The sequence below is a fragment of the Danio rerio genome, chromosome 19 (genome assembly GCF_049306965.1).
Source record: "Danio rerio strain Tuebingen ecotype United States chromosome 19, GRCz12tu, whole genome shotgun sequence".
Taxonomy (NCBI): domain Eukaryota; kingdom Metazoa; phylum Chordata; class Actinopteri; order Cypriniformes; family Danionidae; genus Danio; species Danio rerio.
Genome location: NC_133194.1, coordinates 6,513,323 through 6,537,906, shown reverse-complemented (window position 1 = coordinate 6,537,906; position 24,584 = coordinate 6,513,323). Strand labels below are relative to the sequence as shown.

At 36.3% G+C, this 24,584-nt stretch overlaps 1 protein-coding gene across 4 annotated transcripts in view; it reads right to left on the bottom strand.

Moving 5' to 3' along the window:
- Nucleotides 1–810: 810 nt before the first annotated feature.
- Nucleotides 811–24,584, bottom strand: part of jupb (junction plakoglobin b) — a 176,738-nt gene continuing 152,964 nt past the window's right edge. For all 4 annotated transcript variants that reach the window (XM_073931440.1, XM_073931441.1, XM_002665476.8 and 1 more), the window contains 7 exons: nt 19,560–19,712; nt 17,342–17,461; nt 16,962–17,112; nt 14,257–14,378; nt 12,131–12,173; nt 7,321–7,472; nt 811–6,930 (listed from right to left, as the gene is read on the bottom strand). In XM_073931440.1, coding sequence (XP_073787541.1) covers nt 7,336–7,472; nt 12,131–12,173; nt 14,257–14,378; nt 16,962–17,112; nt 17,342–17,461; nt 19,560–19,712 — 726 coding nt within the window. In that variant the 3' untranslated portion in view covers nt 811–6,930; nt 7,321–7,335. The remainder of the gene's footprint in view (nt 6,931–7,320; nt 7,473–12,130; nt 12,174–14,256; nt 14,379–16,961; nt 17,113–17,341; nt 17,462–19,559; nt 19,713–24,584) is intronic.

Genomic DNA, 24,584 nt, shown 5'->3' with positions numbered 1-24,584 from the left:
AGAAAACACCCATACACTCTTATTCACACACTAAGTCCAACTTATTCAATTCACATATAGCGCATATCTTTGAACTGTGGGGCAAACCTGACACATGGAGGAAACCCACGCCAACACGAGGAGAACATGCAAACACAGAAATGCCAACTGATCCAGCTGGGGCTTGAACCAGCGATCTTCTTGCGGCGAGGATGGCATCGCTACCCGTTGTGTCATCGCGCCGTCAAATGTCAAATAAATAAATATTTTTAAAAATGCGTATGTGTATATAAATAAATAAATGTAACAATAGAATAATAAAAAGCAATATATAATAATAAAACAAATATATAGTATATTTTTAATTCAAATTAATCCTAAATCATTTGTATGTTTAATTTTTTATTTGTACACACACCCACTCACACACACACACACACACACACACACACACACACACACACACACACACACACACACACACACACACACACACACACACACACACACGCACATACATACATACAGTAGATGGATGGATGGATAGATAGATGAATGGATAGATAGATAGATAGATAGATAGATAGATAGATAGATAGATAGATAGATAGATAGATAGATAGATAGATAGATAGATAGATAGATTAGTACACTGTAACTAGTCTACATGTTATTTACTCATATTGTAAAGTAGATATCTCTATAAATGTCCCTGTGTTTGGACTAATGAACACACAAGAGATTCAAATGATTAAAACACAAGTACATTTCCTACATATTTTATAGCTGCTTCAGCCTTAAACAAAAGTGAAAAAGCAGAGACAGTTAATATAATTCAGTTTATTTATTTGAAAACAACAGAAATTACTGTCAAACTAAAATGTTCAGTAAAAATGCATATTCACTGACTTCCTGTTGACATTCCGTGCATGTTTTTTTTATTTTAATTTAAATGTTTGCTTCTTGCAGATGGTAATGCTGAAGTACTCAGAACTGCAAATACCACTGAAAATACAGGAGATTTCAAAGTCTCTCCGGGACATGAAATATTGTTCAGTGTCACTAACTATATTTTTAGCACACTGCTGCACTGGACCGCTTTTCCTACAGTAAATCCCGTTTCTCAGACTAGAGTCACAAAAAAAAAAAACATAATTGGGCAAAACAATGCGGCATTAGCAAAACATCTGATCAAAAGTTCACATGGCCCATTCATATCAAGAATAGCTAAAAGAATTAACTACATTAGCATCCATGCTAAAGCTCCATTGTAGTGGGCACAGCGAGGCTTCATAAAACACTGAAACAGTCAAAGCAAGTGTGTCGAAGCTTCGAAACGTTTTAAAATGTTTTTGCAGTGACACCTAGTGGTCATTTTTGTTTATTTCTTTAGTCACATGACCTGGGTGTTTCAAATCTCTTCAGTCACATGAAACGGGTGTTTCGAATTGCTTTAGTCACATGACCAGGGTGTTTTGAATCATCTTAGTCACGTGACTTGGGTGTTTCGAATAACTTTAGGCATGTGACATGGGTGTTTAAGAATCGTTTCAGTCCCATGACCTGGGTGTTTCAAATCGCTTCAGTCATGTGACCTAAGTGTTTTGAATCACTTTAGTCATGTGACATATGTGTTTTGAATTACCTTAGTCATGTGACCTGGGTGTTTCAAATTACCTTAGTCATGTGACCTGGGTGTTTCAAATTACCTTAGTCATGTGACCTGGTTGTTTCAAATCTCTTTAGTCATGTGACCTTGGTGTTTTGGACCAAGTTTCAGTGCAGTGTTTTGAAACACTTGCACTTCGAGATCTTGACACTGTATTGAAACGCCAGCTTCAGGTCAGCCATCCCTAAAGCTCCATAGTGTTCTGTTTTATTTAACTGTAAGAGCTGCTTTTTTTAAATGCTTGTGCTCTTTTATAGCACAATGGATTCTAAATGGCTTTCAATGTTTTCACTGATCATATAGATTTCATCACCACTTTCTTTGTGCAATAATTGACTCATAAACATACTTGACTTATAAAATTGAGCAGTTGGCATCCTTGGTGTAAATGGGCCTTAAAGAGATAGTTCACTCAAAATCAAAAACCACATCACTTGCTCTTATTTACTCACAGGATGTTTTTTTTTTTTTTTTGCTTTGCAATGAATTTTCAACTGTACATTTTTGACTTCATTATCACATATTCTGTGACATTTGTGCCACCCTGTGATAATTTACCTTTATCCACATTTTTTTTGCACTGAAACAAACAATAAATTTTGCTGTAAACAAAGACCTCAATGTATAATCAGGAACCATATCTATTAATTTAGTTTGCCTGCACAGGGTTTTTTTATTCTCAAAATACTTGCACTGCAAAACCACAGTTTCAGCTACAAATATATTATAAACTACCAGGCAAAAGTCTTGTCGCCTATTCAGGTTTTGGAAACAACAAATAATAACTTGACTTCTAGTTGGTCATTTGGTATCAGAAGTGGCTTATATGAAAGGCAAAGGCCTCTAGATTACGCTTATTTTACCAAAAATGAAATATGATCATGCCTTGATTTTTAATTATTTCATTAGGACAGTAAGGTCTGACTTTACTTAGACAAAAGTCTTGTCACTTAACAGAAATAATGTTGAATATAAAGTCATGGTGCAGTGAAACAAGAATGAATATTGTGTGTGACTCCCATGAGCCTAAAGGACTGCATGACTCAAATATCATATTAATAAAGTCATCTAGAATGACAAAGAAAGTGTTCTTGCAGGACTCTCAGAGTTCATCAAGATTCTTTCGATTCATCTTCAATGTCTTCTCCTCCATCTGTCTCCTCCCCAGACATGCTCAATAATGTTTAGGTCTGGTGATTGGGCTGGCCAATCCTGCAGCACCTTGACCGCTGAAGTATGAGAAGGAGGGCTATCCTGGTGAAGAATTTGCCCTCTCCTGTGGTTTGTAATGTAATGGGCAGCACAAATGTTTTAAATAGATCAGGCTGTTGATGTTGCCATCCACTCTACAGATATTTCCTTCACCAAACTTGACAGATTCTGTGAGAATCTTGGGTCCATGCGGATTCCAGTAGATCTTCTACAGTATGATTGGGATAGAGTTTAACAGATGATTCATCTGAAAAATCCACCTTCTGCCTCTTTTCCAAATGGTCAACTAAAAGTCAAGTTAATATTTGCTCCTCTTACAACTAGGACTTTTGTCAGGTAGTGTATATTATTCTCTGTGTTCTTTAGAAGAAAATTACACACTTGCATTTTGAACGGCCTTATTTTTGCGTGAACTATCCCTTTATCACTTCTGCCGTAAAAGAAACAAAAACAAATTGAGCTCAAGTTGGAAAACAGTACCAGAATAGTCTTCATAAATGTAACTTGTATTCATTTTGGCACACACACATTCTTTATACCAACAGATGGCAGGCAGATTTGTAGTTATGAAGCTAAATTCTCCACTACGGTTACGGTTAATAATGAATGATGCTCGACAATTACTGCAATTTCATCAATCAGCAATCACACTTCACACAGATTGAAACAAACGCCTCTCAGAATGATCCCTCGCATCATAAGCGTGTCATTCAAAACAAGATCAGCACATTTATATCTATGTACAATGATGTAAAACATAGCTTTTGTATAAAAAATATTTACGTCTAAAGGATGTTATATAAAGAGGGCGAATAAGGACAATTTTCAACCAGTCATAATCGTAAAATAAACCCTTATCTGGCTCATTAACACTAAATGACCGATCAGAATAAGCCGAGCTGTATAATAATAATAATAATAAGAGGGCAATTTAGTATCGAGAGCTTAGCTGGAAAACTATATAGGTGGGGAAAGCAATCATCATGATGTTGGTAGCATTTTGCTGAAAGTCTATTCAGTCCTAATGAACAGTATTACAGCCTAATTTCAGAGCATAAACCAAATAACAGAGCTAAATGATTATTGTGAGCAAGAAAAAAACAGTTTCTTTTGAAATGTTCACTGTTAGAGAAATAAGTGCAATGAAAAGAAAGCAAAATGGCATTTTATCGAGTCGATGTGTATCAGATTTCTCTAAAATAGACTACAAAAGTGGCCATTTATTTCATTTTGCAATTCTGGCATACTCGGAAATGTATGAATCCTGTAATTATAATAATTTTTTTTGTTTGATAGAAGTGTTATGTTAGAAAAAGTACTAACTATACATGAAATAAAATATGTATAGCTGAATACGTTTGGACATCAGAATGTGCTTATTGAGAGTTTAATAGTAAAACCTTTGCATTTTTAATTGGATTTTAAGATGTCCAAATGTATAGCTGTGAATAACGAATGCTTCTTTTACATGAAATCATACGCCACAAACATTTTTTTACAACTGAATATCAGTTTGTATGAACCCAGCAGGCACACAACGTCATAGGATGTTAATATTAGGTTAGATTTAGGTCGTGACATCAGGTGACCAAAATTTGATATCTAGCTAAGGACAACGTTTTTTTGATGTCCAATAACCAGGTTAAATGATGTTGATATTTAGTTGTAAAGTGAGCAAAATGCAACATCGAGCCAACATCTACAACCAACGTCATATTGACGTCAAATACTGACATTTATTCGACAAATATGGCAACCAAAATCCAACATCTGATAGACATCATAGTGGTGACATCCACACAACTTCAAGCTGTAACATCAATAGACATTGATATTTGGTTGATTTTAGGTTGTCTTGGAAAGTGACCAAATTCCAATGTCAAGCCAACATCTTAAACCAACGTCATATTGACATCAAATACTAAATAGACGTCATAGTGGTAACGTCCACACAACGTCAAGCTGTAACATAATTATATGTTGATATTTGGCTGTTTTAAAGTTGATTTTATGTTGTGTTGGAAAGTGACCAAATTCCAACGTCAAGCCAACATCTTAAACCAACGTCATATTGACATCAAATACTAACATTAATTCATCAGGTATGGCAACCAAAATCCAATGTCTGATAGACGTCATAGTAATAACGCCCACACAATGTCAAGCTGTAACATTACTAGACGCTGATATTTGGTTATTTTTAGGTTGTGTTGGAAAGTGACCAAAATCCAACGTCTTAAACCAACGTCATTTTGATGTCAAATACTGACATCTATTCATCAGGTATCCAACGTCTGATAGACGTCATAGTGGTGACATCCACACAACTTCAAGCTGTTACATCATTAAACATTGATATTTGGTTAATTTTAGGTTGTCTTGGAAAGTGACCAAATTCCAATGTCTGATAGACAACATGGTGGGAACGTCCACACAACGTCAAGCTGTAACGTAATTAGATGTTGCTTTTTGGTTGATTTTAGGTTGTGCTGTAAAGTGACCAAAATCCAATGTCGATCCAACATCATAAACCAACGTCATATTGACGTCAAATACTGATGTTTATTCATCAGGTATGGCAACCAAAATCCAACGTCTGATAGACGTCATAGTGGTAACATCCACACAACGTCAAGCTGTAACATCATTAGACGTTGATATTTGGTTGATTTTAGGTTGTGTTGGAAAGTGACCAATATCTAACGTCAAGCAAACATCAAAAACCAACGTCATATTGACGTCAAATACTGATGTTTATTCATCAGGTATGGCAACCAAAATCTTACGTCTGATAGATGTCATAGTGGTGACATCTACACAACTTCAAGCTGTAACGTCATTAGACGTTAATATTTGATTGATTTTAGATTGTGTTGGAAAGTGACCAAAATACAATGTCTGATAGACATCATGGTGGTAACGTCCACACAACGTCAAGCTGTAACATCATTATATGTTGATTTTTGGTTGATTTTAGTTTGTGTTGGAAAGTGACCAAAATCCAACGTCGAGCCAACATCTTAAACCAACGTCATATTGACATCAAATACTAACATTTAATCATCAGGTATGGCAACCAAAAGCCAACGTTTGATAGACGTCATAGTGGTAACGTCATTTTTATGTCAAATACTAACATCTATTCGTCAGGTATGGCAACCAAAATTGGTCTGATAGATGTCATAATGGTAAAGTGCACAAAACGTCAAGCTTGTATCATCATTAGACGCCGATATTGGAAAGTGAACAAAACTCAATGTCGACCCAACATCTAAAACCATTGTCATATTGACATCAAATACTAACATTTATTTGTCAAATTTGACAACCAAAATCCAACGTCATAGTGGTAACGTTCACACAACGTCAAGCAGTAACATCATTATAGATGTTGATATTTGGTTGATTTTAGGTTGGACACTGATGTCAGCTTTTCCAAACAAAATGCAAAGTCCCCACGACGTTGGGGTACAACATCAATCTGATGTCATGTTGACATCATGTGCCTGCTGGGAAGAGTCTGCCAAACAAAAACAAAAAAAAAGACAAAAAAACCTGCCGTTGACTTGTCGGAAGTCAGGACAACATGTTTTCTCGAAATAGTGCGACAATGAAAATACAAACGATTTTCGTTTTTTTTTCAGATGCATGTTTTGTTGCCTTTGTTGATTTATTTTCTAAAGCCTCAGAGCCACAAATACACAGAACGCAAAGGAAAACGAACCCTCATGTGGCCGAGCCGCTAGCTAGCTACGCTACATTTCTAGGACGGAGTTGTCTGGACATCTTTGGACAAACGATATAAAGTACAAAAAATGTACATGTTATGATCACATGCTTTTATCGCATCACCACACTTTTAGGCTTTTGTCACTCTGTTAGTAGCACAAGATAACAAGATGAGTTAGGCAGTGCTTCGAGTTCACGTCACAAACAGACCGGTGGTGAACTAAAGCGAGTGTTTTTCTTCTTCTTCGAGCACTGCACAGTTCAGGCCCTGCTCCGCGTCTGTCGCAGGGAACAAACCGTTGTGTAGTTTCCTCCTTCGTCCACTTCATGTCACCTGAAGACTGAGGAACAGATTCATTCACAAAAAATAATCAAGGGCTCACTATCTGAAAAACAAGGTAATGTCGAGTATAAAGGCTCGTTCACAGCAAGAATAATAAAGATACAGTTGAAGTTATTAGCCCTTCTGAAATATTCGCCCCTTTTTAAACACATTTCTAAACATAATACTTTTAATAATTAATTTCTATAAACAGATCTCTTTTACCTTTGCCATGATGACAGTACAATCTTTTTCGCTATAGCTGTGGTGTGAACTCTCTAGTTATTTCACATTCCGATCTACTTCTAGACCTTCTAGACCTTTCTAGTTATCATCCTTGCTGTGAACGGCGCTTTAATGCATAACTAGAGAGTGTAAACTGTGCGTCAGGGAGTGTGCTGAAGCTAACCTGCTGGCAGTGTTGTTAAAGAGGATTTGGATACACCTGTCGAGGGTCGTAGGCCATTTCTGGCATGTATTGCTCATGAAGCTCAGCTTCCAGCGGGAGGCCGTCCATGGGTAAATCAGAGTAACCATATGGTGGGTAAACCACATCCAGATCTGGGAGAAAGAGAAAGGGGCATTAAAATGTAAAGCCAGTGTGCAAATATACATTGACAGTTTTTGTTTTCAAAAATTAAACTTTAAAAAGTGAAATAATAAAAATATTAGTTACATTTGATTAATTTTGATATATGTGATAACTGAAATGGTTATCAATATATGTGATAACTGAAATGGCGTTACGTGTTCGAGCCCGAGCTGGGTCAGTTTGCATTTCAGTGTGGAGTTTGCATGTTCTCCACATGTTCGCATCTAAAGTCCAAAGACATGCGCTACAATTGAATTGGGTAAGCTAAATTGTCCGTAGTGTATATGTGTGAATGAGAGTGTATGGGTATTTCCCAGTGATGGGTTGCAGCTGGAAGGGCCTCTGCAGCGTAAAACATATGCTAGACCAGTTGGCGGTTCATTCCACTGCTGTGACCCTGGATTAATAAAAGGACTAAGCCGAAAATGAATGAATGAATGAATGATAACTGAAAATATATATATTTAAACTGAACTGAACTCTGAAAACTGAACTGACACTGTTTCAAAGCACAATAATCTCCTATGTGAAGCGGATTTGACACAATCTACATTATAAAAGCGCAATAGAAATAAAGATTAATTGAATTGATCATATTTCAAATATTTTGAAGTCATATATAATATATTACACAAAGCAATTTAAATTGATAATTGCGTGTGTGTTATTTTAATATATTTTATTATTTTTAGAATGATCTAAATGTGAAACTACATTTAAAATATAAATTAAAAATGTAAATTAATATAAAATGTAAAATATACTTTTCTTAATTTACAAAATAGAAACATATTTCTATAATAAAGACATACTGTGAAAATTTCCTGAATCTGTTAAACATAATTTTGTTCCAATATTGTCATTATTATATCTTTTTATTTTTATTTTTATATATATTAATATTAGAGGAAATAAGTCGTTTGGATCAAAATGACACCATTTTTTTCTAAAGGTGCTATCGACTTTGAAATTTAAACCAGATGTTGGTTACAACCAAAGAAATCCATATATGCAAAGCAAACAAATGTAATTAGTTTACAAACAAAGTTATGTGTAATAAAATGAGATGACGCAGGGAACAAGTATTGAACACATGAAGAAAGGAAGGTGTAGAAAGGCAGTGAAAAGCCCAGACAGAAGCTGAAATCTCTCAGTAGTTTTTCAGCAATCCTCTGCCCTTCCTCACTGTAAATTAATCAGCTGCTTCAGTCCAACATCGACATTAACAGGAGGTTTAAGATGAAACTAGGGTGGACATTTCAGCAAGACAATGATCAAAAACACAGCCATGGAAACTCTCAAATGCTTTCAGAGAAAGGAAATCAAGCGGTAGAATGGCCCAGCCGAACACCTGACATGACTCCAACAGAAAATACAAATTAAAGATCAAATTTGATAAACAAGACCTACAGAAATATTAAGATGTTCAAGTCTGTGAAAAACTCACACCTGAGCAATGCATGTGACTTCATTCTCCATATGAGAGGCGTCTTTAAGCTGACATAACAAAAAAGCCTTTTATATAAAGTATTAAATACATTTCAGTAGTTTAGTACTCTTTCTTCTAGCGTCATTCCATCTTTATTAAACAACAATTTATTTAAGTTTTTTATTTTTTATATTTATATGTTTGTATTGTTTGGGTTTTTACCAAAATCTGGTTTAATTCCACGTCAACAGCTTCTTTGGAAATATTATTCCCCGGAAAAAACATGTTCAATTTTTCTTTCCCCGCTGTATGTCCTATTATGTTTAATTGATGCAATGTGATGCTCATGGTTTGTGTACATAAGTAGAGCGCTTAAATCGATTTTTACCATGATAAATTCAGTGTACATGTCATTGCTTTAATGAGTCAATTTACTGTTGGATGAAACTTTGAGCAGGGATTAAAAAAAGTGAGAATGAAAAATGCAAAGCACTTCCAGCGATACATACTTCTAGCGATTCACATAATGGAGGACCCTCGACATTGATAGAGAGCTGCTTAATGAAATGTAAGTGACCGAGGGGGATTTCAGACGAACAAATTGACTGAATCCAAATGACACACTTGTTAAATACAAACACCTAGAAACAGACCTCCACAAAGCCCCGAGGCCACAGCAGAAACGCCTGAAGAGTCAGACACAAAAACACCCTCAGACTGACATCCTCAAACCTCAAGTGTCTTGTCTGTCGAAACGGGGTTTGTTTTGTACATGACATGTTAATACAGCTGTATTGTTTTCACAAGAATATTCTGTGGACACAGTCAACCAGACTTAAATCTAATAGAAAATACAAAATAAAGATCAGATTTCATTGACGAGACCCACAAAACCATCAGGATTTTGACACTCTGTTGAAGTCTGTGACCAACTCACACCTGAGCAGTACATGACTCCATATGAGAGGTGTCTTTAAGCTGCCATTCAAGTCAGGTGATCGGTTTGGTCATTCTGCAACTTGATTTTCTTTCTCTGAAAGCATTTGAGAGTTTCCTTGGCTGTGTTTTGGATCATTGTCTTGCTGAACTCTCCACCCTGGTTTCATCTTCATCATCCGGATAATGATGTTGGACTGAAGCAGCTGATATTTATTTACAACGAGGAAGGGCAGAGGGTTGCTGAAGAACTACTGAGAGATTTCAGCTGCTGTCTGGGCATTCCGTGCCTTTCTACACCATCCTTTCTTCATGTATTCAATACTTGTTCCCTGCGTCATTTTATTTTATTACACATAACTTCATTTGTAAACCAAATGGATTTGTTTTCTTTGCATATATGGATTTCTGTGGTTGCTACCAACATCCGGTGAAAATTTCCTATGGTAACATGATTTCTGAAAAAAAAAAATGGTGACATGTTCAAAACTTATTTCCCTCACTATACCTATTGCAACATTGTACTATTGCTTGCGGTTTTGTTATTTAATTCAATGTGAATAAATGATACAATGCAATAATTTATAAACTGACTTATCATTCCATGATCATTTACTCTCCCTTAAATGGCTTTGAGTTGTTTTATTGTTAAACAAAGAAATAAAATACTTTCAAGAATGTTGGACTCAATTTTACCTCACAAATATACAGCTGAAGAATAAATTCTGAAATAGAAATTGTTTTCAAATATTTACCAAGTGCAGATTAATGGAAAGATTATGTTTCCCAACATATTTTAAAAGATAATAGTTTTAATTGTTCCTAATAACTACATTTTTAGTCTTTGCCATGAACATGACAGTGCAAGATATTTTACTAGATATTTGTTCTGTTCTGTAGCCAACTGAAGCGCTGAACATTTCTAAAGTAGGCTAATAGTATTGATCTTAAAAATAGAAAAAAATAAATAAACTGCTTTTATTTCAGAAGAAAAAAATATAATAGCAAAACAACGAAAAATGTCCATGCTCCATTAAACATAATTTCGGAAATATTTGAAAAAGTAATCATATTTAATTAATATTAACAGATTCATAATTAAATGAATATTAAAAAAACTGTATTTCCAATAATATTTAGGCTTCAACATTATATTTTAACCCAGGCTCATTATTGACACGTACCCCTATATACATTTCTAGAGAGCGTGAAATTTGTCCCAGGAGGTACATTTTGCAGTTTTTGTTTTTCGCAAATCCACCAGAGGGCGCTGTGTACACTTTCTCAGATCTCAAATCTCTCTTGAAAGTGCCATTCGTCCCTGCTTTTCTCGCATAAATCTACCAGAGGCCGCTGTCTACTGATCGACCAACTCTCTGATAACCCCACTATACCTCCCAACACTGCGTTTTTCCTGGGAGTCTCCCATATTTCATCTGTTCCGGGACCTTGAAATTTACAAAATAAGCACTGCTCAAACCCTGCCGGCGCCGTCTAGTCTGCTCTGAGTCTTAAGTCCGCCGACGTACATGGCGAGCTACTGAGCAAACTGGTAACAGCGGTCAGCTGTTAGTTTAAAAAGCAACAGAAGCCATCGGCAGAGTCATACCACCCTGTTGCGTTCGTTTTAAAGATGAAATGCAGCCATAATTAGTTCTGGCTACATAATTCACGCTCTCCAGAAATGTATGCAGGAGTGTGTTTTCACCTGTGTTGATGTATTTTTTAGGCTTTGATTGTGAGGGCATTTCTAGCTTCAGATATTTTTATAGCTCGACAGTATCTCTGTGTAGAAAACCCAAAAGTCCAACACACAGACTACGCTATTTCAGTCGATTTTTTTTAACATCCTGTAGCAGAGTTTCAGTCTATCACTGGAGCTATCTGAGCGGATGACAACTGAAACTGGTCAAATGACTGAAGATCAGGCAGCAAACCCAGCTAATGTTCCCCTACAGAAGGAACACGCTTTTCTGTCACTCGGCGTAACAGACTGACAACAACGCAATCGAACCGCTCTGGAGCTTGATAAATGTGAATTCAATGACTGTCTCTCTTTATCTTTTCGTCTTTGACCCTTCTCTCGCGCGCGCATCCACCAGCCATAACTCATTTGTCATGTGGCATTTCATTTTAATGCTCTTGGCAGTAATGCGGTGGGATGCGCTGGATAAATAGGCAATTTGCTGCGGTGTTGCGCACTAAAGCAGAAGGATAGAATGAGAGTGAATGTGCTGGGCTGTTGATCGGCTCGCAACTCACCATCTGGTATGTATCCGGGGTCGAGAGGCATGGCGGCGTGTGCCTGGATGAAGAATATTATACACATGTATTTACTTTTGCTGTCGAGAAAAGAATGATTGATCTCACTGAAGTATGAGGAAATGTCAAAATACTTTAGTTGAGCTGCAAATCAGTATTTTGTTATGATTTCTAATGGATCATTTGGCACTGGAAAAATGTTGCTGCCTTAATTTGTTAAGTGAATCAAAGGAAATCTCAGCTTACATTAGTCAAACTGACTCAAAAAAATAAATATAAATAATACATGTAAATTATTTAAATCATACATAACTAAAAAAAATGTAGTTGACACTTGATGAACTTATTAAAATATCTTAACGTGACATATAAAACAATTGTTGTCATGACATCATTTTTTACAGTGTGGAAAAAAAAGCTTTTCATCACAGGAATAAAAGGTACTTTTAAATATATTAGTAATAGGTTATTTTGGTAATAATACAGTACTTTAAATAAGTTACATATATAAAATCTAAATAAAAATAACAATCCATGGGCTGATAGCTGTGCAATATTCTGCAAACTCTGCCCACACAAGTGGCAACCAGAGGGCTACAGTTTGACAAATATTGCAGCTGTTGGACAACATAATGTACTTTTTAGGCTTTTTTTTGTTGTTGTTGTTGTCAGAAATGTAGTTGTTTAGATTGCAACCATGCACTTTATTTATAAGGATAGTGCCTATTTTAAACACAACAGTAATCTGCTAGTGTTTGCTTTGCTTTGGCTTGTTCTGGGTTAGTTATTGTGATTTGCCAATTGCAACAGAGAAATGCTGGGAAATCTCTGTAGACTGATGACATTTCATGCTGTTCAGCTATATACTCTTAAAATGTGAGCAAAATCACCTGCTTTTTCTTTACTTTAGATATTATACAAGAGAATCATTCAAATACTAGCTCTAAAGTGACGTTAGTAAATGAGCAACGTCTTCTGCTGTTCTGATGTCAGCTGCAGATGTGAAGGAATGGCGCAGGAAAGTAGTTCCTCATACAAAAGGGTTTTTGATACTTTCCATGTTTTATTTTCTGTATAATATACATGGTTATGCTGTCAAACTGTAGTAAAAACGCAATATCACACGAGTAGCAGTGCAATATGGCTGTATATCGTCACTTCTGGGAAACTTAGGCACTCTGCATGTGGCCTCGAGCCAACGCACATCTCCCACCAGTGCCAATATACAGCTACATCACACTGCTACTTGAGTGAAATTGCTTATACATATATATATATATATATATAACATATATAACATTAACATATACAGTGCTCAGCATATGTAAGTACACCCCTCACAAATCTCTTTTAAATTCATATTTTTAATAGGAAACTATACAGTATTATATTTGTGCATATACATTAGATTAGTCAGTACTGAAGCCAAATCTGTTGCTCATCTAACAAAATAACTTACGATAATGGTCCAAAAACTAGTAAAGCCAAATTTATGTTATAAAAAAATATTAAATACAAATTTAAAAAAGAGGAAAAATCAAAAGAAGCAAAACAATGGAAAAATTTAGTTTTTGTAGATTGAAAATTGTTGAATTTTGTAGGTTGTCATTTTTTTTGCAATATTTTGCTTGAATTTTATTGTATTATCTGTCAATTTCTAAATATATTTGGTAATTAAAATATTATTTTAATAAATATATCTGTTTTATAAATCGGTTTTGTTTAAATGCACCAAAATACATTGCTAAATTCACTGAGAAATGGATAAAAATATTCATTTTCAAAATGCGGTGTACTCACTGTATATATATATATATATATATATATATATATATGTTATTGTATAGGCCGTTAGAGCTTAGTCATTTAAACCTGTAGGTTCACGTGATGACCGTATAACTGATTACAGTACAAGATGAACTGAAAACTGAAACCCTAAATGAAAGCACACTGCACTTTATATCAGAGCTGCATTGTATTACATTTCAACAATTTCAAGGTCTGTTATTAGATATGCCAAATCAATATAATTATCTCATTACGATTGCTAAAAGATTGCCAGGGCACAACTAATTGTAAATGGTGTGAGTAATGCTTGTGCTGTGTGATTGAGTGATTGTACTGACCATGTCCCAGGCTGCAGGGTCGTGTTTGAAGAGGGAGTGAGTGAGCTCCACTGACACTCGCTTCCTGTAGTCAGAACTCTTGTCCTCTGAGATGCGGAAGAGAACGGCTGCGGCGTAGGTAGCTGAAGAGGAGAGGAAGAAATAAGAACAAACATGAGCATAATCCATCCATCCATCCATCCATCCATCCATCCATCCATCCATCCATCCATCTATCTATCTATCTATCTATCTATCTATCTATCTATCTATCTATCTATCTATCTATCTATCTATCCTTTATCATCCATTTATCCATCCATCTGTCCATTCGTCTATCCATTTATCCATCCATCCATCCATCCATCCATCCATCCAATCTATCTATCTATCTATCTATCTATCTATCTATCTATCTATCTATCTATCTATCTATCTATCTATCTATCTATCTATCTATCTATCTATCTATCTATCTATCTATCTATCTATCTATCTATCTATCTATCTATCTATCTATCATCCATCCATCCATCCATCCATCCATCCATCCATCCATCCATCCATCCATCCATCCATCCATCCATCCATCCATCCATCCATCCATCCATCCATCCATCCATCCATCTATCTATCTATCTATCTATCTATCTATCTATCTATCTATCTATCTATCTGTTTTTATCATCCATCCATCCATCCATCCATCCATCTATCTATCTATCTATCTATCTATCTATCTATCTATCTATCTATCTATCTATCTATCTATCTATCTATCTATCTATCTATCTATCTATTTATCTATCTATCTATCTATCTGTTTTTATCATCCATCCATCCATCCACCCACCCACCTAATCAAAGATATGAAGAGATTTTACAGAACATCTATTTATCCATATATCCGTCTATCTATTCTTTATCTTTTTATCATCCATCCATTCATTCATTCATCCATCCATCCATCTGTCAATTCATCCATCCATCCATCCATCCATCCATCCACCCACCCACCCACCCAATCAAAGATATGAAGAGAATTAACAGAACATCTATCCATCCATCTATCCGTTTATCTATCCTTTATCTTTTTATCATTCATCCATCCATCCATCCATCCATCTATCCATCTATACATTTTTGAACACAGAGACACAGCAGTGCTTTCTATCAATAAGATTTGAAGGGCTCTTATTTTGTAATTATGAATAAACCAGACCTAAAAATTATGTTATTTTGGTGCTATCCTTTGTTATTTGTTTAGTTGTTATTTAATATTTCATCATCAGAAAAGCAAAGCAAATAAAGAAAAGAAATAAAAAAAGAAAAGCAAGTGGCAAATAAAGAGAGAAAAGCATGTCAAATGCATTTAAAATGATCTATAAAAATACTTTTTATTGTTTGATTAATCAGCATTTTAAAATTGTCTATTTATTTATACATTCAAAAGTTGTTGTTAAATGCATTGTTTTATTGCTTTATTAAATGACATTTAAAATAAACACAATAAAATACGTCCATTATTTATTCATTTACATTGTGATTTATTTGTATACATTTTTATGCTTTTATTTTTATACAATTATTAAATTGACAATTTGATTCTTCATTTTATTTCAAACCCGCACTCCTGGTCCTCCATATAGAAGTACAATTGAGTTTGGAATCAAAAGGGTCAGTAAAGACATTTAAACTGCTCCAAAAATAAAACATCCGAAATAAACCCTGTTCTTTTGAAGGTTGTATTCATCAAAGGATCCAGGATATATACATATATAAAAATCACAGTTCCCACAAAATATTAAAGATTGAACAGAATGATTTATAAAAGATCATTTGATCCTGGGCTTGCTTAAAAATTTAGCTTGGTCATCACACCAAAAATGATGTGTTCAAATCAAAGCAGATAGAGGAAAGTGTTGGCAGATTATGAAAAGTGCTGATATAATACTGTATACAGTGAACAAGTCAGAATTGCCAGTACTCTGTATCCGCTTACATCCACAGGGAGTCTACAAATCAAGGGGAAGGTTTGCAGTTTCAAATATGCTTATGTTGTGTTTATACAGCCTAGAATTTCTTGTACACACACAAAAAAATAGAAACATCTGTATTGGTTTGGCCCATTCTGTTGTTTCAGGGTCTCCAATAAGAGGTTTACATCCATACAAGGTCAAAACACATTTAAACTTCCTCAAAATACACAACTCAGCATCAGCTCTTCCCTCACAGTGTCTGAAACAGTTTGTTCAAGGATATAGTGTCTCTAAACCCCGCCTTTCTGTGAGGATACTCTACTCTGATTGGTCAGATCAAAGCCCAGTCAATTGGAATTGGTTGACTTCTTACCAGTGGTCAATAGAGGCTGCTGGGGAGACACCCCCTTCAATTAACCCCTTTTAAAATGCTAATAAGTTAATTATATATTGCAAATATTACTATCTTTATTACTATTCACTATTGCAAATATTACTATCCTGATCTATAGTGTTGTGGTAAATTGTAAGACTGTTTTGCCAAACCATCTTAAAGGTTTGAGAACGTAGTTCCTTTTTCAAGAAATGAGCCAAACAATGGAGAAAATGTTTCAAAATAATATGATTGAATGTTAGGATCCTGCTGTTAGTCATTTTAGTCACATGTATTGAAAATGTGAACAATATTTTTTACATGTGAGTGTGAAACGCCGGACTAAAGAGTGTTCATGTATACAAAACACTCACCAATGCCCTCATTCGGGGAGTGCAGGAGCTCCATCAGAGGCGCAGACGCTCCTTCAGCATCGATCATCTCAGCCGACTGCTTATCCAGAGCCAGTTCACACAAAACACCGGCCGACACGCGCTTGATGTTCTCCACGTATGAGTACAGCAGCTAGCAGGACAGATGAATCAGAGCACTTATACTCATAATAAAACAACATCCACATTTGCTTTACTGCTGCTCTGCACTTTTAATAGTTTCTATATGAATAAAAAACATACTAAAGTGACACATACTGTAATAATGTACAGTGTTTTTAGAAGCAACTAAGATGAGTGACAATACAATTATTCACACACACATGCACACACATATACAGAGGCAGAAGTGTGTTCAGTACTTGCACAAACAGAGGAATGGTCTGCATGCTGGCGATTTCCCCTCGGTTCATTGGATCTCTGGCCAGAATGTGCAGAGCTCCTGTACAGCCCTCCACGATCTCCTCCATTCGCACACCGTCCTGTCAACAAAAAGAAGCATTCCTATATTTAAAAAAGTTGGACGTTCCTTTCTTTAGATGTTTTATACATCAAATAAAATATATTCTCCAACTATTATAAGCAAATGGATTTTCTGGAAAATGTATTTGCGTTCTAAAAATATATTTCAACATGTTTTTAAAAATATACAAAAAAGTCTTTGTAGAAAATATGTATTTTTCCTCGTTTGTTTCCTAATAAAATTAGCATATTTCATTAAATTATAAAAAAAAAACATATTTATGTCTATTGCTGCGTCCCAAATCGCATACTTATGCACTATTCCACGCCATTTTGTTGTATAAACAGTGTAAATAGTGTGTTCACACTGAAAACTCTAAAAATAATAAGTGCACTTTAATTACCCGGATGATGCACTCATTCAGCCGTTAAAGTGAAGTGTGTAATGATGGACAATTCACGAGCTGCGTCCCAAATGGCACACTATACACTATGCACTCATGCACTATGTACTTATGCACTTACACACTCAACAGGATAGTATATGTATGTAGTGTCGTCCCAAATGGCACACTAATGTTTTTTTACTAAGCGGAAATTCAAACCGTTTCCCTGATGACGTTTGCTAAATCAGTGAAATAAACGACCGAATTATCAAATAATACCTGCCGTGAGTATTGCCGCATTCACCATCGGGAGGCGCTATAATCACTCTCATAGGAGAATTTTGCTTTAACCATCCAAAATAAATAAAGTTATCCAACATGTGCGTCCGATAGAGTGCGTGAAGTGTCCATCATTCCACACTTCATTTTAGCGGCTGAATGAGTGCATCATCCGGGTAATTAAAGTGCATTTGTTATTATTAGAGTTTTCAGTGTGAAAACACTACATGCACTATTTATACTACAAAATGGCGTAGAATAGTGCATAAGTATGCGATTTGGAACGCAGCTACGCACTCAACGACCGCAGGTTTGCTCACGTAGCGGAAGAGGCGGAGCTATCAGGCACACATGTTGGATAACTTTATTTATTTTGGATGGTTAAAGCAAAATTCTCCTACGAGTGTGATTAAAGCGCCTCCCGATGGTAAATGCGGTTACACTCGCGGCAGGTATTATTTGATAATGCGGTCGTTTATTTCACTGATTTGGCGACCGTCAAACGTCATCAGGGAAACGGTTTAAATTTCCTCTTAGTAAAAAAACCATTAGTGTGCCATTTAGGACGACACTACATACATATACTAGCCTGTTGAGTGTGTAAGTGCATAGTGCATGAGTGCATAGTGTATAGTGTGCCATTTGGGACGCAGCTTATATTTCAAAAAACCTGAAGCATGTTCCTTGCTTTAGATGTTTTAGTCATCAAATAAAGATTTTCTTTAAATATTACAAGTTGATACATTTTTTATAATAATTACATATATATAATATTATTAATATTATATCAGGCATTTTTGGGTGTTTTGCACAGACTTTCTACTGCAACTTGCCTTTGTTGATTGTTGATCACTGTATTAGGGTGCTTTCACACCTACACTTTTGTTTCGGAACGTATCTCGTTTGCCCTGTTAGCGCGGTTCGATTGGCATATGTAAACAGGGCATTCGCGCTCTGTTCCGCGCCAAAGTAATCGCTCCGAGATCGCTTGAGTGAGGTGGTCTCGGCTCGATTGAAACGAACCCTGGAGCGGTTCGATTACAGTGAGAAAGCGATCCGATCCGAGCGCGGTTATATCACAGTGTTTTATGGATATGTAATAGGCATACGGCGATATGAAGAGAGAATTATGAGTAAAATCAGAGAAAAATACCCATACTCATTCTCACACATACACTACGGCCAAATTAGCGTACCTAATTCACCTATAGCGCATGTCTTTGGACTGTGGGAGAACCGGAGCACTCTGAGAAAACCCACGCGAACACAAGGAGAACATGCAAACTCCACACAGAAATGCCTGGACCAGCTGGGACTCAAACCAGCAATCTTCTTGCTGTGAGGTGAGCCACCATATATATATTTACTGATTTAAAAAAAAAAATTATTTATCTATATTTTTTTGGAATATGCGTGCTATATTTGTTGTCACTTCTAGGTCAGTGTACTGCACCTGATAGGTCTGCTGGGCTCCTGATCCATGTCTCTGCGTCTCCTGATGGGCTTTGAGCAGCAGGTTGACTAGTCGAGGGATTGCGCCGGACTCCCGTAGAGGAGCCTGATTGGCTGGACACAGCGCCAGGTTACGGATCAAACCCACTGTAGCCTACAGAGAGAACAATCAACATTGGTAACTACAACAAAACTATACCTTTAATATTAGCAAAACATGTGGTAAACAATTCATCTGTGCATGTCATTAAGAAAAGAACAATTGTTTGATCATCTAACCAAGGAGCATAAAATCACCAAGAGGCGACACTCTAGTGCAATTTGGGAATCAACCACTAGATGGCGCGGCAGCCATTGTGGACTGAAAATTCCAATGGAACAATAGCATATTATAAGTCTGTAAAATAAAGTATTCAAAGTGCTGATGATTGTGATAGTAGGTGCTGTATTGTCGTCTTTTAGGTTGTGTCTCAGCTTTAATGCGCTTTTTAAATAAATAAATAAAAACAAAGCAGCTGCTTGCCATCGTGACAGCAATAAGATCCAATAAATAGACGGCCGATCGCTTTCACTCAAAATGGAGGAATCCATGGCTGTTGCTGAGCGCTGCTGTTGCAATGGAACGTTCTATTGAGTGTCGCCTCTTGGTCATTCCAAACTCTTTGATCTAACTTTTAAATGAAATCTGAAAACGCTCTTCCTGTTTGTGTTCATTTAAACTGTTAGATTACATTTACATATTACATTTACATTTAGCAGACGCTTTTATCCAAAGCGACTTACAAATGAAGACAAGGAAGCAATTTACACAACTATAAGAGCAACAATGAATAAGTGCTATAGGCAAGTTTCAGGTCTGGAAAGTCTAAGAAGGAAAGTATTAGTATTTATTTATATATATTTTTTTGAGTACAGTTAGTGGTATATCAATTGCAGATTAGGAAGTGAAGTGGAGACTAAAAAGTTGAGATTTTAGTCGTTTCTTGAAAACAGCGAGTGACTCTGCCGTTCTGATGCAGTTAGGGAGTTCATTCCACTCAGGTGTGTTCAGGTGTGTCCTAGGCATTGGGCTGGGCTAACATACTTAACCACGCACCTCTAAATGACAATTTTGAAAACAAACAGAAATGGTGAGCAGGAGGAGTCTGTTAGGTTGTAAAATCTCTCTCCAAACCCTTTTCCTGAGCTTTATGAATGAGCTTTCTGAATGAAAGCAAAGTTACTACATCCAATCAGCTCAGATTAAAAAAAAAACAAGCCACACCCATTGTTTTCTCATATATTATTCCGTTTCTTAAGGAAATGCATCCAGTGTTGTCAACTTAGCAACTTTGTTGCTAGATTTAGCGACATTTTAGACCCCCCCTAGCGACAAATTTTCAAAAAAGCGACTAGCAACAAATCTAGAGACTTTTTGTGAGTTACTGGAGATTTTTATAGACAGTCATGTGTCCATACTGTACCGTCCCTACTCTTCTCAACGAGCTGCGGGTAATGCCGCCGGCCCCTCCCCCGCCTCAGAGCACTGACAGGTGGCCCAGTCCTCGTACAGCAGCCTCTCCCACCTGCAGCCCTAGAGCCTCTCTGCGTACCGATGGCAAATGATTTAGCACCAGCAGTGTGAAGGTTATTTTCTTTAGACAGTCAAACCGATCTGCTTCAACTTTATTTTAACAATTTAATTTGACCGTTTATTATTTTCTTGTTCACAATCACAGATATTTTATGTAAGAGTTTCAGAACTTGGTTGAGTTTATTACATGTGAGAGACTACTGCAATTTCACCACACATCCATTGATATACTGTATTCAAACAGCAATTAATTTAGTTGAATTGACATGCAAACAAAAAGCGTAGTGCAAATATAAATACTATTTTATTAACCATAGGTTGTTAAACAAACAGAAATGGTCGAACGTGATGATGTCATTAGTATGCAAATTAACGTATGTGTCACGATTACCAGCGATCATTTCCCATAAGATCGCTGGTTTGCACCTACAATAACCATGGACTACAAATCTGCCATTTCTGGACTACATATTTATACATGCACTCCGGTCACACTCACACATGCTTCCTCATCTAGACTGATTACATTCACACTACCTGAGGATTGTCAGAGACTGATTAACACACTATTTAAGCCACACATTCACCCCTTCAGTTTGCAGAGTCTTGTTATCTGTCACAGTAGCATTACAACGCGTTTCCCAGTCTTGTTATCTTGTGTACCGACCGTTAGCCTTGTTAGCCTCTTTGTCTTTGCCTGCTGCCTGCCTTTCTGACCTCTTGCCTGTATACGACTGTGATTCTGGATTGTCCTCACACACCTGTTTGCACCCGTATTGACCACTGCTTGCCTGACTGTGAATAAACCTGCATATTGGATCTTACCGCAGTTGTTGGTGTTACTCCCTGTCGTTACAGTATGACATAATCTAGTGACTTTTAGCAACTTTTTGGGCAGAACTTAGCACCATTTCGTTAAAAATAGTTGGCAACAGTGAATACATCACATAACTTCAGCTCCTGGTTCATGTGGACTTTAAATTCCTGACTGTTAGCAAATGTGAAACTGCTTTATAGTAGATGTACATCACTCTAGTTCAGTGGAAATGTCCTTTTACCATCTGCGCAGATGCAGCACTGGCTAATTTCTGCTGTCCTCCTTCATAGCGCATCATTAGTCTGCAATGCTGATTAGCTAACAGCAGCTGATAGAGCAGATCTTCAGGGTGGGACAGGAGCCACGGAAAACATGATGAGAAACAAATATGATGCAATGCATTCCACATGTTGGCTGGTCATGTGTGATGAGTTAGTGATCTCTCGTCTCCACCCTGCATGAGTGCAATCAGACACTGCAGCCATACGCAGACTGTCCCATCACAGAACGACAGAATACAATCCATCTGCTTTCTGCATTAGATAGCCCATAGTTTTGGGTCTAAAGAAGGCCTGTTCGAACCAGGAACAATAACGGTAGTATTAAAATAGAGCCACAACTAAAACATTTTATCTTCTGATTTTGGTATTTTTTTTCAGAGATTTTTCCAGCAAAATATTTTAGATTACATTAGAATATTAGATGAGATTCTGCTTTCCTGTTTTGAAGTAAGTTAAATTCTACAGTTTAGTTAGCAAAAGTGATTAACTGAAATTGTGAAACAAAACATTTGGCACAATTTATTAACAAATATAACTTGACAACAGATATGACACTTTTTACTCCAATTTTTTCTCTAATTTTATGCCTGTTATAACAGTAATAACAGTTGTTGTGTTATTTTTTTGTATTTATAATTTTTTATTTTACATTTATTATTATTATGTATATTACAGTATAGTATGATATAGTTTTTATAATATAGTATTCAAAATTTCTAAAATGTATCATAGTATTTATTGTTATTAGTTTTTATTGTTAGATTATCTGATTTCATTTAAATGTCTCACCGGCCACTTTATTAGGTACACCTTACTAGTACTCTTTTGCCTTTAGAACTGCCTTAATCCTTCATGGCATGGTTTCAACAAGATACTGGAAATATTCCTCAGAGATTTTGGTCCATATTTACATGATAGCATCACTTAGTTGCTGCAGATTTGTCGGCTGCACATCCATGATGCGAATCCCCCATTCCACTACATCCCAAGGGGGCTCTATGTAAAGGCCATTTGACTACAGTGAACTCATTGTTATGTTCAAGAAACCAGTCTGAGATGATTCACACTTTATGACATTGCTGGTTATCCTGCTGGAAGTAGCCATCAAAAGATGAGTACACTGTGATTATAAAGGGATGGACATGGTCAGCAACAATACTCGCTGACACAATGCTCAATTGGCACTAATTGGCCCAAAGTGTGCTAAGAAAATATCCCCCACACCATTACACTACCACGACCAGCCTGAACCATTGATAATAGACAGGATCCATGCTTTCATGTTATTGATGCCAAATTCTGACCCTACCATCCGAATGTCACAGCAGAAATGGAGACTCATCAGACCAGGCAACACTTTTCCAATCTTCTATTGTCCAGTTTTGGTGAGCCTGTGTGAATTGTAGCCTCAATTTCCTGTTCTTAGCTGAGAGGAGTGGCACACAATGTGGTCTTCTGCTGCTGTAGCCCATCTGCCTTAAGGTTAGAGGTTCCATACCTCGGTCGTAACGAGTGGTTTTTCAAGTTACTGTTGACCTCTGACATCAACAAGGCATTAGCACCCACAGAACTGCCCACACTGAATACTTTCTCTTTTATGGATCATTCTCTGTTAACTATAGAGATGGTTGTCGTGAAACTCCCAGTAGATCAGCAGTTTTCTGAAATACTCAGACCAGCCCTTCTGGCACCAACAACCATGCTACATCTAAAGTCACTTAAATTACCGTTCTTCCTCATTCTTATGCCGCAGATCCTTTTGACCATGTCTAAATGTGTAAATGCATTGAGTTACTGCCATGTTATTGGTTGATTAGAAATTTGCAATAAGAATCAGTTGGACAGGTGTACCTAATAAAGTGGCCACACACACACACACACACACACACACACACACACACACACACACACACACACACACACACACACACACACACACACACACACACACACACACACACACTCAATGTAACTTACATTATTTTTCATAGAAGTAAAAACAAAATCTAAATATTATCAAAATATTATACAATAACCTTAATATAATCTTATAATAAATACTCATATTTTTCAATGACTATTTCAATGAAGGGTTAAAAGCAAAACTATGTATTGTAAAATAAAAAAAAAACAACAGGTCACAATTTATTTTAATGTACAATTCACGTTATTAACAAGCCATTAACTAAGACTTTTAGCTCAATAAACTACTAATTAACTGCTTATTAATAGTTAGTAAGGGAATAGTTGTGTTTTGGGTAGGATTTGTAAAATAAGATCATACCTTATTAGCTAACAGTTAACATCTTAATAATAGCAAGGTAATAAGCCAGTAGTATGGCGTGAATAGTTACT